At 46.5% G+C, this 16519-nt stretch overlaps 1 protein-coding gene across 1 annotated transcript; it reads left to right on the top strand.

Annotated features, from left to right (window-relative positions):
• Positions 1-441: 441 nt before the first annotated feature.
• SALL1 (spalt like transcription factor 1) lies at positions 442-14586 on the top strand. The gene is made up of 3 exons (XM_060084596.1): positions 442-517; positions 9567-13003; positions 14146-14586. The coding sequence occupies exons 1-3, from the start codon at positions 442-444 to the stop codon at positions 14584-14586; spliced, it is 3954 nt and encodes a 1317-aa protein (XP_059940579.1).
• Positions 14587-16519: the final 1933 nt, after the last annotated feature.

Below are 16519 nucleotides of genomic sequence, written 5' to 3'. Positions count from 1 at the left end.
GGTGCGCAGAGGCGAGGAGGCAGGCCCCCGGCGGCCCGGCCGTGGAGTCCCTGGCGGTCGCGAAGAGGGTTAACCCAGTGTCGGGCGGCGCGGCGCGCAGAGCCAGCCCCGCGGCCGGCTTATTGGGCCAGCGCGCGGAGAGACAGGGGTCTGCAGCAAATCACGAACTAATTGATTAAGGCGAGCGGGTTTGAATAGCGCTGGCCCGGTGCCAATCGCCTTTCAAAGAGCCCCTCTATGATTAATCGCAATGCATTATTGATAATCATAATTATAGCAGGACACATGCGCGCTGCGCCCGGGGCCGGGGAGCCGGGGAGGGGGCGGGCGGGCCGGCGGGCGGGGGGAGCCGCCGCCGCCGCCGCCGCTCGATTTCCGTAATTTTGAGAAGATTTTTTTTTAGTAATTTTTTATTCTGCCCCAGCTGATGTTTGAGCCAGCATGTCGCGGAGGAAGCAAGCGAAGCCTCAACATTTCCAATCCGACCCCGAAGTGGCCTCGCTCCCCCGGCGAGATGGTGAGTGCTCCGGACCGTGCCGCGGACACACACACGCGCACACACGCACTCGCACTCACACTCACGCGCACTCGCACCCACGCACACGCGGCTGACCCCTGCGCCCACCGCCCGGCCGCGGCGCCGCCGCCGCGTCCCGAATCGCCTTTTCGACTTCGCGATTTTTTTTTTCTTTTTAATTTTCAATTTGCCTTTGCTGGGCTTCCCCCCTTGCAACGGGGGAAAGCAAACACTTCTCCCGGCAGGATCTTTCCAGAGTTGTTGGGTCCTCCTATGGGGAGGAAAGAGGGCACGCCGGCCTTTCTTCTCCGTCCCGGCTTTTCCGGGGAGCGGAGCCCGGAACCCGCCAAGCTGCGGCAGGGGCCCGGGTGCCCGGCGGGACGCGGGTGCGGGCAGAGGCCGTCGGCCCCTGCCTGCGCGGGGCTCCACGCGCTTCCCGGCCCGCGCCCGGGGCCCCGGCCTGGCCTCCGCCGCCCTGGCCCTGCTGCCTGAGGGAAGGAAGTTTACTTTGTGCTCTGGGCTCAACTCGGAACGTGGGGGGAGCTCCCTGCGCCGCGCTCCCCCTCCCCCCAACACTCCCACTCCTCCTGGGCCCGCACCGCGGAATGGGATGCCTTTGGGAGTTCGGAGCTGCAAGAAGATGGGGACCTGTGTTGGGGCGCCCGTGCCTGACACACCAGGGTGGAGGCCGGAGTGGAGAGTGCCCTTTGCAGCTGGATGCTCCCCAGACTGAGTGCCGGCAGACGGGGGAAAGTGTCGGGGTCCGGCTACCCAAGTTTATCCCAGCATCTCTTCTCCCAACACATGCATCCCCCACGCCCCCAAGAAATCTTTAAACTCGGTTGGCTCCCGCTGAGGATCGTGGTACCTTGTACTTCCAGGAGTAGTAAGGGTCGTTTTCTCAGAGCTGGGGTGCTATCTAGCCACGAGAGAATTCCCCTAAAACAGAGGCACTAGCTTCTTACGATGGAGACGACAGCTGAGGGGTCCCGAAGGGAACGAACAAGTCCAGAACAAAGTTTGTGTTAGGGAGCTAAGGCCGAGAGTGGGAGAGATCCGGGCAGGGAATCCGGGGTACAGAGGGAGGACACCTCGAATCCTTCCTTATTCCTAAAGGTGTTTCACTTTAGGGGCCTCCGAGCTCCCAGGCCCAGGGCCAGAGGCGACGGAGCGGCGCTCGGGCTGGGTTCCCCGGGCACAATGCTCGCCCCTCGGCTGCGGAAGGACGAGGGGCAACCTCCAAGCGGTCTCCGCGACTCGGGATGCCTCTCGGGATGCTCCAGTCCCGGGCATCATTTTGGGGTGTGGAGGAGGGAACTGGACCCCGATAGGGCTCCGAAGCGTGCCCTTTGGTCGGCACCTCTGTCCCCTAAACTCTGCGGCCGCCCGGACCTCAAGGTCCCCGGGGTCCTTCCTGAGAGGCCTGCTTCTCAGCAGAGCTGGGGCGCAGGGACCCGCGCAGAACCCAAGCAGAGAAGCGAAGGGACTCCCACCCTCTAAACCCCGACTGTCCTGAAAGGGGACTCCTGGCGTGGGGGGTCCCTTAAGAAATTGGGGAGAACAGAGACCGATTAAGGAATTTGTTTACAATATTTGCTCCCTCCACCCCAGTACTTTCTGGAGCTTCAAGCCTTACCCAGAGCCTCTGCGATTTCTCAGTCCGCTGAGAAGAACCCCTGATCCCCGCTTTCCACCCCAGGCGAGACCGGGTAGTCGAGGTACAGTGAGGTGAAATTACCCAAGGCCGCTGCCTCGGTATTTTTCTGGGTTTTCTCAGCTGGTCTCTTCTGCATCTCACTCGCACACCCATCTTTCCTAAAGTTTCTGGTGAGACCTTCATCACAGTAATACTGTTAAAGTTAACAGTTTGTAGAGGACCAAACCTCATGGGAGGAGAGACAAGAGTTTTTTAAGTCTTTTTTTAAAAAAATAAACGTGTACTGATTTTCTATATTTTCAAAAAAGAAAAAATAAAGGCTCGGGCTTCCCAGAGAATTGATGCTTGCTAGATCTTTGCCTTTTTCCTGTCGCCTTCTGAATCCAGAGTTTTTAATAGTTAAGGCTTCTCATAAAGCGATAGCATAAAAGGAGTTCACTACCTCTGACCATTATTATTTATTAGGACTGTTTTTTTTTTTTTTTAGTTTATTTGAGCTTTGAGGTAAGTTAGTTAAGTCACTGAATCAAGTTTCCTTTCTTTCTTTTTTCCCTTTCTTTTACTTTTTTCCTTCCTTCCTTCCTTTCTTTTTTCTTTCTTTTTTATCCCCAAAAGCTGGTTCATTGTCCTAAGAGGCAGTAAACTGTTAGGGGCACCGTAGGAAACACTCCCTTCCCAGCCCCCTTTCTCACCTCTCCCTAACCCCCTCCTTTTCTCCAGTTGTAATGGTTTTAGATTATGACTGTTTTTACATGGTTGAACAATAAGTTTAGGAGAAGCTGCCTAGAGGGTAGATTTTGTAATAGGGTTACAGGATTTAGTATGTTGTAATAATATTAGTACACAACTAATCCTCCTCCATGTCTGATTTACAGGAGGGCCTTACACACTCCAGTTCTTTTTATTTGGGAATAGTTGTGAGATACAGAGAACTGAGAGATCATGACTTGTCTCCAAGTTACCTTTAAAAAGTCACCACCTTTCATGCAGTATATTCAGCAACCCATTCTTCTATCCACCCAGAAAATACACTTCAAAGAGTTGTCTGTCGGGTTCTGTTTTTTGGTTTGCGGGTTTGTTTGTTTGTTTGTTTTAATATACACAAAATTGTTAAATTTTTAGAAGATAAACCTTTCCTTAAACAATGTGGTTACTTTTTTTTTCTATCTTGAGATGGGCTTACAATATGGCAAATGAAATGTTGAACATACCAAGTGAAATCTAGTCGGCGGTGCCCTTAGCAGATGCTGGCACCTCCAATTTCGTGACCTCGGCCCAGAGTGGGACCTAGAAAAGTTTGTAGACCCCAGTTACCAGAGCCCTAAAGGAGCGACTCCCAAGGCTGGGAGCAGCCAGGCTTGCCGTGCCGCATGTCACGCCTGTGTGTGTTTAAGTGTGTGCGCGCATACAAAGAAAATCCCAGCCAGACTCAGCAGCCCCGAGGATAACTTCATCGGAACAAGTTCAAGAAAACAAGATTATTTGGTCAGTCTTATGATGTTCATATTTTAATTCTACTTTTGGTGCAGCTATAAAACCCTAAAATAAACTGGGGGATTTTTCTGTTTCCTATGAAACCAAGATTTTGGCACCTTACTTGTCTCTTAAATGATATTCAACAAGTCTCGAATTACTTGTAGAAAGATAACTGCCATTGGGAAGATTATTTACTGAGATAAATAATTCTGAGGAACGGACACATTAGAATCTACTGATTTTATATGTGGGTTCTTTACTAGAGATTTGGATTTCAGAGGGGTGTGTGTGTGTGTGTGTGTGTGTGTGTGTGTGTGTGTTGGGTTTTTCTTCTTTGGGTAGTGTTTTTAAGATTCCTGGAACTACATGGATGGCCCACTCAGACTCCATTCATCTATTAAGAAAGGATTTCGGTGCCCAGCTTTTTCAAGGAAAAGATCATATTGGAAGAAAGATAAAAGCATCATGAACTGGAGATAACACCCTGCCTGTCATATAAAGTATCATAAAAATTCCTTTTATTTATATTAATAATGAAATTCTATTATTTACCAAAGTAATTTACTCATTGTGAGCAGCTTAATGGCAACACATTGATTTCTGGGCCCAAAGGTTAGAGAGAACTGTAATTAATTGCTTTTTTTGAAAAACCGACACCTGCACGATAAGGCAGTTGGAAAGTACTCATGTTTAATCAGGCCTATTTTAAGTTTGTGGCATAATGGAAGATTCTGGTTGAGAAAATGCAAACTGTTTGAGGGGGGATTTGCTGCAGGCTGTACATACTTCCAAAAATGTGACAAACACACAAACAAGCGAAGGGTGGATGGACACGAGAAAGCGTGTGTTAAAGTGGATTTGTGATACCGAATGTTTTGTGATTTATTTTACATCCAGGTTCACCTATGGTTTATAGGCACGAGTGCCAATTTATAGGTTATTCTTTGGGGACTTTATTTCATTTCTTTCTACTTTCACAGGTAGCAAGTTGTCTTGACCCACAGTCCTTTAGAAAGCAGAAACCCAAATTTTTAACGCAGAGATCTTACCAAAAAGCTGGGGGAGACTTAGACCAGCAGTTCAGTTTTTTTGAAATTGGGAAAAGCCAAACTCAGTGGAGTAGCCAGAACTAATTCCTTCTGTAGACTTAATTCGGTTTTTCTAAGGTACCTCCTGATACAGCTAGCCCAGTCTTCCCAAATATTCTTAGATTACCAAAACGGTAGTCATTGAGCAGTTGAACGAAGGAGATGGTAAATTATCCCAAGAACCAGCACCCCTCCCCCTCCAAAAGAAAAAAAGTCGGTGTGCCAGACTTTGGAAAACCTAGATGTGTCGAGCTGTTTTAACCTTTGCTAGCCTCCTCCCATGCAGAGGTGACAAGGTCCAGATCATAATATGTCCTTCAGAATCTTCCCAGTGACCCCCAAATTGAGTCTTGCTAGTCACTTAGCAGGAAGTTCGAAGTTTATTTTAGTTTCACCTTATCAGCTTGGCTTCTTTTCCTAACCTTATTCCCCTGTCACCCTCAGATGCCAGACCCCCAAAGGGGAAGATTGACAGGTAGTTCCCATAGCTCAGTTTTACCCTCAAACAACAGGGATTTAGTTTCTTGTGCCTTTGCCAATGTTTATGTAGTCAAAGTTTAGATCTCGCCTTAAGCAGTCTCTTTTACGCGTCACTGGAAGAGGAAAGCCACAAAGAAGTTTTTGAACAAACCCTTGCAACTGGAACCCCATCTAGTGTTCAGTTTGATTCATCCAAGGGGAAGACATTTTCCCCTTTCATTTATTGTGTACATTAGGTGGGCTGGTATCACGATTTTCAAAGGACTGTCTTGTCCGTGTTGTTATTTTTTCAGAGATTTTCCCTTGTATTCTTCCCCTCGAGAATACGCTAATCCCAGTCAGAACAGTGAGGGGACTTGAAGGGGGCCAGTAAAATGTGTCATGTGGTTGCATACCCCATAGAGGAAACTTAAGACATTACAGAAAATATGCAGAGCATATGTGGCGGTGTTGAAAATTGCTTTGGAATCTTAAGCTGGACATTCGGATGCAGGTTTTTCCCAGGTCTGTGAAAGAGAAAGAAAACAAGAGAAAAGACCAATCAATCAAAAATGTTTGTGATAGCCTTTCGAAATTGGTCTACAAAAAGGAACAGCCAGTTAAAATGATAGGTTCCAAAATCACAGTCTTGTGAGGTTTTATTAAAAATGTTAATGTGATCTGAAGATAATGGGAAGTAAAGTGAAGGGTCTTTCCGGGGAGCTCCAAAAAAGAAAACTCAACGTGGTACAGTAGGGCTGTTGTGTTGTTCTGTTTTGTTTTGTTTTCCTGGCTGGCTAAACCTTTCAGTGTGGGGCATAGTTGTATTTTTGTTTTCTCAGCAGACAGATACACTGGAACACTTCAATTTTCTGTCTCCTGTTCTGCAATGTTTAGTTCAGATGATGAAAACTGACACATTTGAAATGGGCATGAAGAACCTAAACAGTACAATGGGAACTAAAACATCTGGGATTTTCATATACATTGGCTGGAGCTATAAGATCACCTCCTCTCCTGACCCAGAGTGGGGAAAAGAAACCCAGAAAATTCCAAATATCTTTTTGTGTGTACATACTTAGAAAACCACTACTTCTTAAATTTTTCTATATGACCACGATTACAAAATTAATTTGTATGCAAAATCCATAGAAGAGGAACTGGAATATTGTTTTCACCATAGTACAGGGAACAAGGCAACTGTATTTACTATAAGGGGGTCACCAGTTGCAATCCTGTGTAACAGATTATTGAGAGAGATGCAAGATAGCAAATGGTCAGAAAAATGAATTAGAACATGTTTGTGTGTGTGTGTGTATATATATATCTTATTACAACTTAAAATATTTCCTTTGGTAGTTAAAGATTCAAACTAGTCCTCATGTTTTGTCTTTTTTTTTTTTAATATATAAAGCTGTTTCATTGGAATTCTGTTCAGAAGGCAGATTTAAAGTTAAGAATTATTATAGTGTAGCGACACCTGCTTTTGAAATAAATCAAAATAGATATCAGGGGTTTTTTTTGGTGTTCATAAACATCAGGAAATTAAATTAGTTGACTCTACAGTGAGATCAAATGTCAGCTTATTAAAATGTGAAAATCTAAGCTAAAATATGGGCAGCTTTTTTTAAACAGTCTCTTTCTTAGAAGGCAGGCACTTATTTTTAAATGCCTATATTTTCCATCCAGTTAGCACAACCCTAAATATAAAACTGTTCAGGTCGAAAAACTTGAAAATTCTCAAGTGAGTCTTGAAACAGCACAAATGCAGAATTGGAGCACAGGAAAGTAATAATCAGCTAAATCCTGTAAAGTAACCTTTTTATTTTCTCTCTATATTATGAGAATATCAGATGTTTGCAAGTTATAAAGAATTAAAAAATGCCCTTTAATCGTGAGCACAGATGTGCTAAATATTTGAAGCAACTGCATTGTAATGTGTACAATTGATGAAGTCAGTTTTCTGATTTCCCTTGCTAGTTATTTAGTTCTGAATCTGTCATTATTTGTCTAAGCCCAGCTGACCAAGCAAAACTGTGTTTTAAAGTGGCTTTATGTTTTGATAAATGTGAGCTGGTTGAAAAGTATTTTCCACTGAATGCAGAGCTTAATAGAACATGCTGACATAATAGTTTTAATGCATTTTGTTGAAAATGTGTGAACAAACAGAATAGCTTTTGTTCCTTCATAATTGGCTGTAAAAGTAGATGGAAACATAACCATTACATATGGAAATGTGCAAAGAGAAAGAAATAACATTTCGGTTGAATATATTAGGAATTGCATTTCCTAGTTTAAAATAAGCATCTGAAATGGATGCATCATTTAAAATTGGTTGTCAAAATAAGAAACTTTAAACAGAATTTTTGTCACATTATTTTCATCCCAAGTTAAGCAACATAACTTTAGCGTATTTTGTTTACATTATTTTAAAGCAGGGAGAGAGACAGAAAGGGCTTAAAACAGCACCTTGAATGTGCAGAGGAATCCTGTGCCAATTAGAATGATTAAACATTAAATTAAAACTGAATCATTATTGGTATTTTCTGCTCCAACCAAGATTTGTTTGGTATTGTTAATGCATTTTGCACTATACCCTTGCGGAGATTAAAAGATGGGTATTAGGAAAGCTAGCTTGTTAAGTATAACTTAGCTACTCAAATAACCCTCCCAGTGAATAAAGTGCGCATACATTTGGCATACTTTAACAGGGCTTCTAATCAACTGTGGTATCACTCAAGGCAAACAGAGTTAAGGAATTTTCAGAAGTTAGTATTTGGGTATTAATTATATTTTCTGGAATGCAAAACTACTCAAGCTTTTCTTTTTCCTTTTTTTTTTTTTTTTTTTTGATGTTTACTACAAAGAGGCAAATGGCAGGCTCTTTTGAGTCAACTCTAAGTTTACTGAAAAAGCAGCATTTTGATTTTGCGTTTATTCATATTTGCAATTAGTTTTTTTTTTTTCCCCCTGCAAGTTTTCTGGGAGATTCAATTTGGAAGTCATGGAAACTAACTATTATCTGATTCAGTTCTGCAGAAAAGCACACAGGGAGGTAATCCTTGAATTAAACAGTTTTTTTTTTTTTTTTTTCACAGCCTTCGGAGATGACCACACACCATTTGTACAACAGAAGTTGGTGTTCCCCATGCTGGGCAAACAATGGGACGCCATCCTGTCTTTGAATAGGATGTTAGCTTGGAGTTGGAGATTTTTATGTTTAAAATGGATCTTAGTGAGAAGAAATCTGAGCAACCAGTGGAAACAAACACGAAATAAAGGGATTTTATAATGAAAGGTTCAGGACAATCTGTTAAACAATTGATAACAGTTAAGAGCAAACTGTTTTTAAAGGCATTCAGACAAGGAGAATTGCAAAGCATTTCCAAACTGGAAACCAAGAATTATTCTTCACTTCCCCTTAACTGCACATCTTTCTTTAAGTTGATGTTTAATCAGAAACGTAAATCCTGTGCCAGTTTTTATGCATAGAAAGAGCACTTTTGTTGAAATATTTAGAGGCATAATGTTGCCATTTGGAGCATAGTGGCATATATTCCTTGATTAGCGGGATGGTAGCCACAGTCGCATTCTTTAATTTTAAAAATAAACATGCCACAGGGTGATATATAGGTGCCAGGCAGGCCTTGTAACGGATTATGATCATTGTGTTTCTCCCGTGTGTGTGTGTGTGTGTGTGTGTTGCACGTTGCTTTCTCTCGTATTCAGCTGAGTCTTGAGTGGTCTGGAGGATTTCTTACTGATGTGGCTAAAGTGTGCTTGTCACGGATCAGACGTAGCTCAGGTTCTAGGTAGGGACTGGAGGTGATTTTCAAGTTGTCAGTCTTCAGCTTGGTGATATGCATTTTTTTTTCCCCCTTGTCAACCACTGATTGGAACCTGAATGACTACAAATTAGTTTAGTGACAGAACAAACTGTCACAGATATCTTTGAATCAGTTGAAAATGAATAAGGTTGACGGAAACTCAAGAGCCTAATAAGTCCTCAGGATGGTGGCTGGACCGTCTCTGGATGAGTAGACAATAACGTGTATAAAATATTGGAAATCAGTATTTTGCTATGGAATTTCATTATGCACCAATGTCTGCAGTTCGCAGTATTTTATATCTTGATGGATTACCTGAAGGTCCTGGCTCTCGGAGATACCAGATTGATAGGAAGTCCTCCAACAGCCTAAAAATTTTAATCATGATTGTTCTTAGGGAATATTGATTGTTTTTCAGGGGCCACAGTTTTGAGTTTCGCAGGGAGAAAAGAGTTGATCAACCCCTTTCTCTTTTTTTTGAAGTCATGGATGTCTGGGTGTCCTGGCTTACTCGCTAACCCTGCTCCTTTGGACGTTTGCAGGAGACACAGAGAAGGGTCAACCCAGCCGCACCACTAAGAGCAAGGATGCCCACGTCTGCGGCCGGTGCTGCGCCGAGTTCTTTGAATTGTCAGATCTCCTGCTCCACAAGAAGAACTGTACTAAAAACCAACTCGTTTTAATTGTCAATGAAAGTCCAGCGTCCCCACCTGAAACCTTCTCCCCCAGCCCGGCTCCGGATCATCCCGAGGAACAGATGAACAACACAGCTAACAAAACAGAGCAAGGAGACTGCAGTGACCTGGCGGAACCCCACGGACCGGACAGGGAAGAGTCCATGGAGGTGGAGGCCCCGGTGGCCAACAAAGGCGCCAGCGGCCCCCTGAGCAGCGGTGGCGACGGCAGTGCCCCCCCAAGCTGCAGCAGCGGCAGCTCCTGCCCAGGTACCTCAGCGATCACAACCTCTCTACCTCAACTCGGGGACCTGACAACACTGGGCGACTTCTCCGTGATCAACAGCAACGTCATCATCGAGAACCTCCAGAGCACCAAGGTGGCGGTGGCCCAGTTCTCCCAGGAAGCGAGGTGCAATGGGGCCTCCGGAGGCAAGCTGGCCGTCCCGGCCCTGATGGAGCAGCTCTTAGCTCTGCAGCAGCAGCAGATCCATCAGCTGCAACTGATCGAACAGATTCGTCACCAAATATTGCTGTTGGCTTCTCAGAACACAGACTTGCCAACATCTTCTAGTCCTTCTCCAGGTACTGTACGAACATCTGCCAACCCCTTGTCCACACTCAGCTCCCATTTATCTCAGCAGCTGGCGGCAGCAGCTGGGTTAGCACAGAGCCTCGCTAGCCAATCTGCCAGCATCAGCGGTGTGAAACAGCTCCCCCCCATCCAGCTACCTCAGAGCAGTTCTGGCAACACCATCGGTCCACCCCACAGCGGCTCTTCCCCCAGCGTTCACATATTGGCGGCGGCAGTTCCCACCCCATCCTCGGAAAAAGTGGCTTCGAGCGTGGGTGCCTCCCATGCCCATGCCGGCAGCCCCGCAGTCTCGGCATCCTCCTCACCAGCTTTTGCAATAAGCAGTCTATTGAGTCCTGCATCTAATCCACTTCTACCTCAGCCGGCCCCTGCTAACTCGGTTTTCCCCAGCCCTTTGCCCAACATCGGAACGACGGCAGAGGATTTAAACCCCTTGTCTGCCTTGGCCCAGCAAAGAAAAAGCAAGCCACCAAATGTCACTGCCTTCGAAGCAAAAAGCGCTTCGGACGAGGCCTTCTTCAAACACAAGTGCAGGTTCTGTGCGAAGGTCTTCGGAAGCGACAGTGCCTTGCAGATCCACCTCCGTTCCCACACCGGAGAGAGGCCGTTCAAGTGCAACATCTGCGGGAACAGGTTCTCCACCAAGGGGAACCTCAAAGTCCACTTTCAGCGCCACAAAGAGAAGTACCCTCACATCCAGATGAACCCCTATCCCGTGCCTGAGCATTTGGACAACATCCCGACCAGTACCGGCATCCCCTACGGCATGTCCATTCCTCCAGAAAAGCCGGTCACCAGCTGGCTAGACACCAAACCAGTCCTGCCCACTCTGACCACTTCAGTCGGCCTGCCGTTGCCCCCGACCCTCCCGAGCCTCACCCCCTTCATCAAGACCGAAGAGCCAGCCCCCATCCCCATCAGCCATTCTGCCGCCAGCCCCCCGGGCTCCGTCAAAAGTGACTCCGGGGCTCCCGAGCCGGCCTCGAGAAACCCGGGTGGGCTCCCAGAGGAAGCGGAAGGTTCCACTGGGCCCCCCTCCAGTGGCAAAAGCGAAGAGAGCGGCGTGGTCCCCAGCTCAGCCCCAACCGTGAGCACTGGCGTGCTGAGCTCCCTAGCATCCGACGTTGGCCCAGGCAGTGCCTCGACTTTCACCAACCCTTTGTTGCCGCTCATGTCCGAGCAGTTCAAGGCAAAGTTCCCTTTTGGGGGACTCTTGGACTCGGCCCAGGCCTCAGAGACATCCAAGCTTCAGCAGCTGGTCGAAAACATTGACAAGAAGGCCACTGACCCCAATGAGTGTATCATCTGCCACCGGGTCCTCAGTTGTCAGAGCGCCTTGAAGATGCACTACCGCACCCACACCGGGGAGAGGCCCTTTAAGTGTAAGATCTGTGGCCGGGCTTTCACCACGAAAGGGAACCTGAAAACCCATTACAGCGTCCATCGTGCTATGCCCCCGCTCAGAGTCCAGCATTCCTGCCCCATCTGCCAGAAGAAGTTCACGAACGCTGTCGTCCTACAGCAGCACATCCGAATGCACATGGGGGGCCAGATCCCCAACACCCCGGTCCCTGACAGCTACCCCGAGTCCATGGAGTCGGACACGGGCTCCTTTGATGAGAAAAATTTTGATGACCTAGACAACTTCTCCGATGAAAACATGGAAGACTGTCCTGAGGGCAGCATCCCGGACACGCCCAAGTCCGCGGATGCGTCCCAAGACAGCCTGTCTTCCTCGCCTTTGCCTCTAGAGATGTCGAGCATCGCTGCTTTGGAAAATCAGATGAAGATGATCAATGCCGGCCTGGCAGAGCAGCTGCAGGCCAGCCTGAAGTCAGTGGAGAACGGGTCCGTCGAGGGGGACGTCCTGACCAACGATTCGTCCTCGGTGGGTGGTGACATGGAGAGCCAAAGTGCTGGCAGCCCGGCCATCTCAGAGTCTACCTCCTCCATGCAGGCTCTGTCCCCATCCAACAGCACCCAGGAATTCCACAAGTCACCCAGTGCCGAGGAGAAGCCGCAGAGAGCAGGGGCAAGCGACTTTGCCAATGGTCTGTCTCCCACCCCAGCGAACGGTGGGGCTTTGGATTTGACATCTAGTCACACAGAGAAAATCATCAAAGAAGATTCTTTGGGGATCCTCTTCCCTTTCAGAGACCGGGGTAAATTTAAAAACACTGCTTGCGACATTTGTGGCAAAACCTTTGCTTGTCAGAGTGCCTTGGACATTCACTACAGAAGTCATACCAAAGAGAGACCATTTATTTGCACAGTCTGCAATCGTGGCTTTTCCACCAAGGGTAATTTGAAGCAACACATGTTGACACATCAGATGCGAGATCTACCATCACAGCTCTTTGAGCCCAGTTCCAACCTTGGCCCCAATCAGAACTCGGCGGTGATTCCCGCCAACTCGTTGGCGTCTCTCATCAAGACAGAGGTCAACGGCTTCGTGCATGTGACTCCTCAGGACAGTAAGGACACCCCCACCAGTCACGTCCCTTCGGGGCCTCTGTCATCGTCCGCCACGTCCCCAGTTCTGCTCCCAGCTCTGCCCAGGAGGACCCCCAAACAGCACTACTGCAACACGTGTGGCAAGACCTTCTCCTCGTCGAGTGCCCTGCAGATTCACGAGAGAACTCACACTGGAGAGAAACCCTTTGCTTGCACTATTTGTGGGAGAGCTTTCACAACAAAAGGCAATCTTAAGGTACCTCCCTCCACCTGTACCTCACCCAGACCCACCCTAGCCGCCCTCTTTCTCTCTTGGCCGTTGACTGTTTGTAAGGTACGTTCCCAGAGTCTTCAGTCCAGACAGTCAGGGAGAGAGTTCTCGAAAGGGAACCTGTTGCATGTGACTGATCTGGAGAAACGTGGGTGCCCGTGCAGGTCAGGATCACGGCAGGGACTGGGGCAGGCTGCAGCTTGCTGAATGTCAGAGTGCATTGAATAATTTGGTACCTAAGCGAAGCGGCGGCCTAGTCCTGTTGACTCGCTAAGTGCACCAAATGAATTGCTTTACCTACCAAGTCAGACAGCACAGCGTTGCCATGGGGTATTGATTAAAGACCTCCATGTGGCCTGTGTGCTGCCCGTATCACTTAATAATTACAGTTCTCCTCAGCGTTGGCATCTATTTTTTCATAACTCTGCAGTCCAGCGTGGCTTGTCTTTCTAAAAACGGTAACGTCACCGCTCGGCTAATGGGTATTGTGATAATTGATCATACAACATTTCCTACTGATATGTGTTGGAAAGAAAGCAAATATGCTTAAGTTCTAGAGCAACAGTTGAACACTCTTACTGTGTACATTTTTCTGTTGACAGAGTATTTCTCTGGAGATTGCGGCCAGTAATGTGAAATGAATAATTACTTTCTGGCTTTTTCTCTCCACGCGCAGGCCCTCCAATGGGCAATCAGTGAGGGGCACTTTCTTCCCATCTGAAAAGGACATTTATAGGGTAAAAGGTGTCAGATGCAATACTTACCATGGCAATGAGAGTGGACATAACAATTCTCACCCTGAAAGGAGCTATCTGTGACTGACTGGCTTGCTTGAGGCCATTATAAGCTAAATACAGGTAATAAAAAAGGAGTAAGTAAGGCATCCTTGCCCAGGCAGAGGAAAGGCGGCCCAGGGCTACAGAGAGCAGACACCTTATTACCAGCGGACTGGAGTGGACAGCTCTTGTTACCTTTCCCACTGTCGGGCAGGTAATAAGAATAGACATTGCGGCCACTTGCCCTGTCGAGTGTTGGGATACGAGTTGAGACAGATTCAACTATTCAGCTTCTCCCTTCTTCTCTCTCCCCTTTTTTTCTCCCTCCTCTCCTCTCTTCCCCCATCCCAGGTACACATGGGCACTCACATGTGGAACAGCACCCCTGCCCGCCGGGGTCGCCGGCTCTCCGTGGATGGCCCCATGGCATTCCTAGGAGGCAATCCCGTCAAGTTCCCAGAAATGTTCCAGAAGGATTTGGCGGCCAGGTCAGGAAGTGGGGATCCTTCCAGTTTCTGGAATCAGTATGCAGCAGCTCTGTCCAATGGGCTGGCGATGAAGGCCAACGAGATCTCGGTCATTCAGAATGGCGGCATCCCTCCAATTCCTGGAAGCCTGGGCAGCGGGAGCAGCTCACCTATTAGTGGGCTGACGGGAAACCTGGAGAAGCTCCAGAACTCAGAACCCAGTGCGCCCCTGGCTGGCCTTGAGAAGATGGCAAGCAGCGAGAATGGAACCAACTTCCGTTTCACCCGCTTTGTGGAAGACAGCAAAGAGATTGTCACAAGTTAAATCCACTCTGGCTGGAGAAAGAGCATCCCCGTTCAGAATGAGACCCATGGTTGCCTCCTACTCCTTGCCCCATGCCCCCCACCTTCTGGTCCCCCCAGATCTCTGAACTACAACATTCTGAAGACATTCTTTTGTACCTTGTTCAACTTCTAGAGTTCTAAGAAAGCTTATTTATTAGTGATATAACCTGGCTTTGCAAACAGGATGCAAGCGTTAACTTTGGTCTTCTGTATTTTTGGACTAAATACTAATTGACTAGAGTCCTGTAAACTTGCTGTAACATTTATGGCAATTGCAAGTTGCCCTGCTAGGCGGTCTTAATCTGGCATTAACTTATTTTCTATATCCAGTTTAATATGAATCTGGTGTTGATGAAATGCCTCAGTGATGCATTAGATCTCTAATAAAATCTGTATATAAATGTACACTTTGATCCTGCTGGAAAATTTTATCAGCAAACACATTGTCTAATCTTTTGAAACAAATTTAAGGAAAGGACTGAAAGTACAGACTGAACTGTGTGGTTCTTTGAAAGGTTTGGGTTTTTTTGATTTTTGTTCTAAAATTCAATCTGCCTTTTTTTTTTTTTTTTTTGTAGATTTAACCCTTTCCGTTTTGAACTGCTCTTTGTATCGTGCTTTTTACTTGAGTCGTCCTCAATGTTAATAAGTTTCTGTACAGTGATAAGCACGCAGAATTCTCTAGAGAAAATACAAGTGTTGTTTTGGTAGTTGAAACTAAGACGTAACATTTTGCCTTGTAGGTATATTCACAATAGAAAATGTGTGCTGGAATTTCACAATGCTGCTAAGTATAGCATCTTGAACAACCTTCAGTGGAGAAAATGTAGATGCTCTTGTATATACAATAACAAATATCACTTTCATTAAAATGTACATATGTTCCTTACAAGAGCAAATGCTTCTTCTTGATCAAGAGAGCAGGTATAGTGTTTGTTTATTTTGTATTAGGTTATGGAAGAAAAAAATTGGACTGTTACATGCACTTTCTTGGAAAGTTGAAAGGAAAGGGGGGGTCCAATTTCTTTAACATTTAATACTTACTAACAACAGAGATACTGTAATTTTACTCAAGTAATCAAATACATTCTTTTTTTGCAACAGATAAAACAAAATACTGTGTCTGTGTTTTTAGAGTGCATTTCTATTTAGCTAGGGCCCTGAAATGTATTTTAACATTTCCCCAGGCACCAGGTAAATTGAGTGTGTATCTCTCTCTAAATAAGGATTTGTAAAAGGCATAACAGAAACAGGTTTGCATGGGCATGTGTTTTCTTTTTCTTTTTTCCTTTCTTTCTTTTTTTAATTTGGAGGATCTAGATATTCTCCCAATATCAACTGCTTGTTGGCCGCTCCTCTTACAACCCCCCTGCCCCCAAGCAAAAGGAAAATATGATATGAAATTAAAAGTTGGTATAGGAGGTTCCATCCGGCCAGGTAAGTTTCCTTAAGCAAGACATTTGTGCCCATGGAGACCTCGGCTTTATTTCAACTGTTGCATTTTCACTTCCCTTGATTCAGTCGTTTTCCAGGCGGCTGAGAGAAGCATTGGTGGAGAATTCCCGGGGCAGCGGGGGTTATATAATCTGACTCTGAAACTGGGCCTCAACCCAAGAGGTCAACTTGGTTTTAGGCATTTAAACACGCATATTTGAAAGAAAAAGTCCATTGCAAAGGATACGTGCTGTCGAGTTGAATATTGCATCATCCGAATTCAATCTGATTCCTCCTCTCTCCCTTTTGTTCTAGGGGAAACATGTTTTCCTCCAGAGCACTATTTTGGGGTCAGCAAACGGACGGGGTGAAAGTTGGTGTCTAGAGGGGTCGGCGAAATTTTTCTTCCAGAGAGGCGGTGAACCGCCGGCAGCCGGTGGCCCTGCGCCCAGGTAAGGGAGAAGCGTCGGGGCCACCTT

Source organism: Mesoplodon densirostris, chromosome 19 (assembly GCF_025265405.1).
Source record: "Mesoplodon densirostris isolate mMesDen1 chromosome 19, mMesDen1 primary haplotype, whole genome shotgun sequence".
NCBI classification, from domain to species: Eukaryota; Metazoa; Chordata; class Mammalia; order Artiodactyla; family Ziphiidae; genus Mesoplodon; species Mesoplodon densirostris.
Note: the sequence above shows the minus strand (reverse complement) of the source record. Positions and strands in the feature narration are given on the sequence as shown.

Coding starts and splice junctions, on each gene's coding strand:
- SALL1 (XM_060084596.1), top strand. CDS start 442: ATGTCGCGGAGGAAGCAAGCGAAGCCTCAACATTTCCAATCCGACCCC. Junction 518..9,566: donor CTCGCTCCCCCGGCGAGATG/GTGAGTGCTCCG, acceptor GGACGTTTGCAG/GAGACACAGAGAAGGGTCAA. Junction 13,004..14,145: donor CAACAAAAGGCAATCTTAAG/GTACCTCCCTCC, acceptor CCCCCATCCCAG/GTACACATGGGCACTCACAT.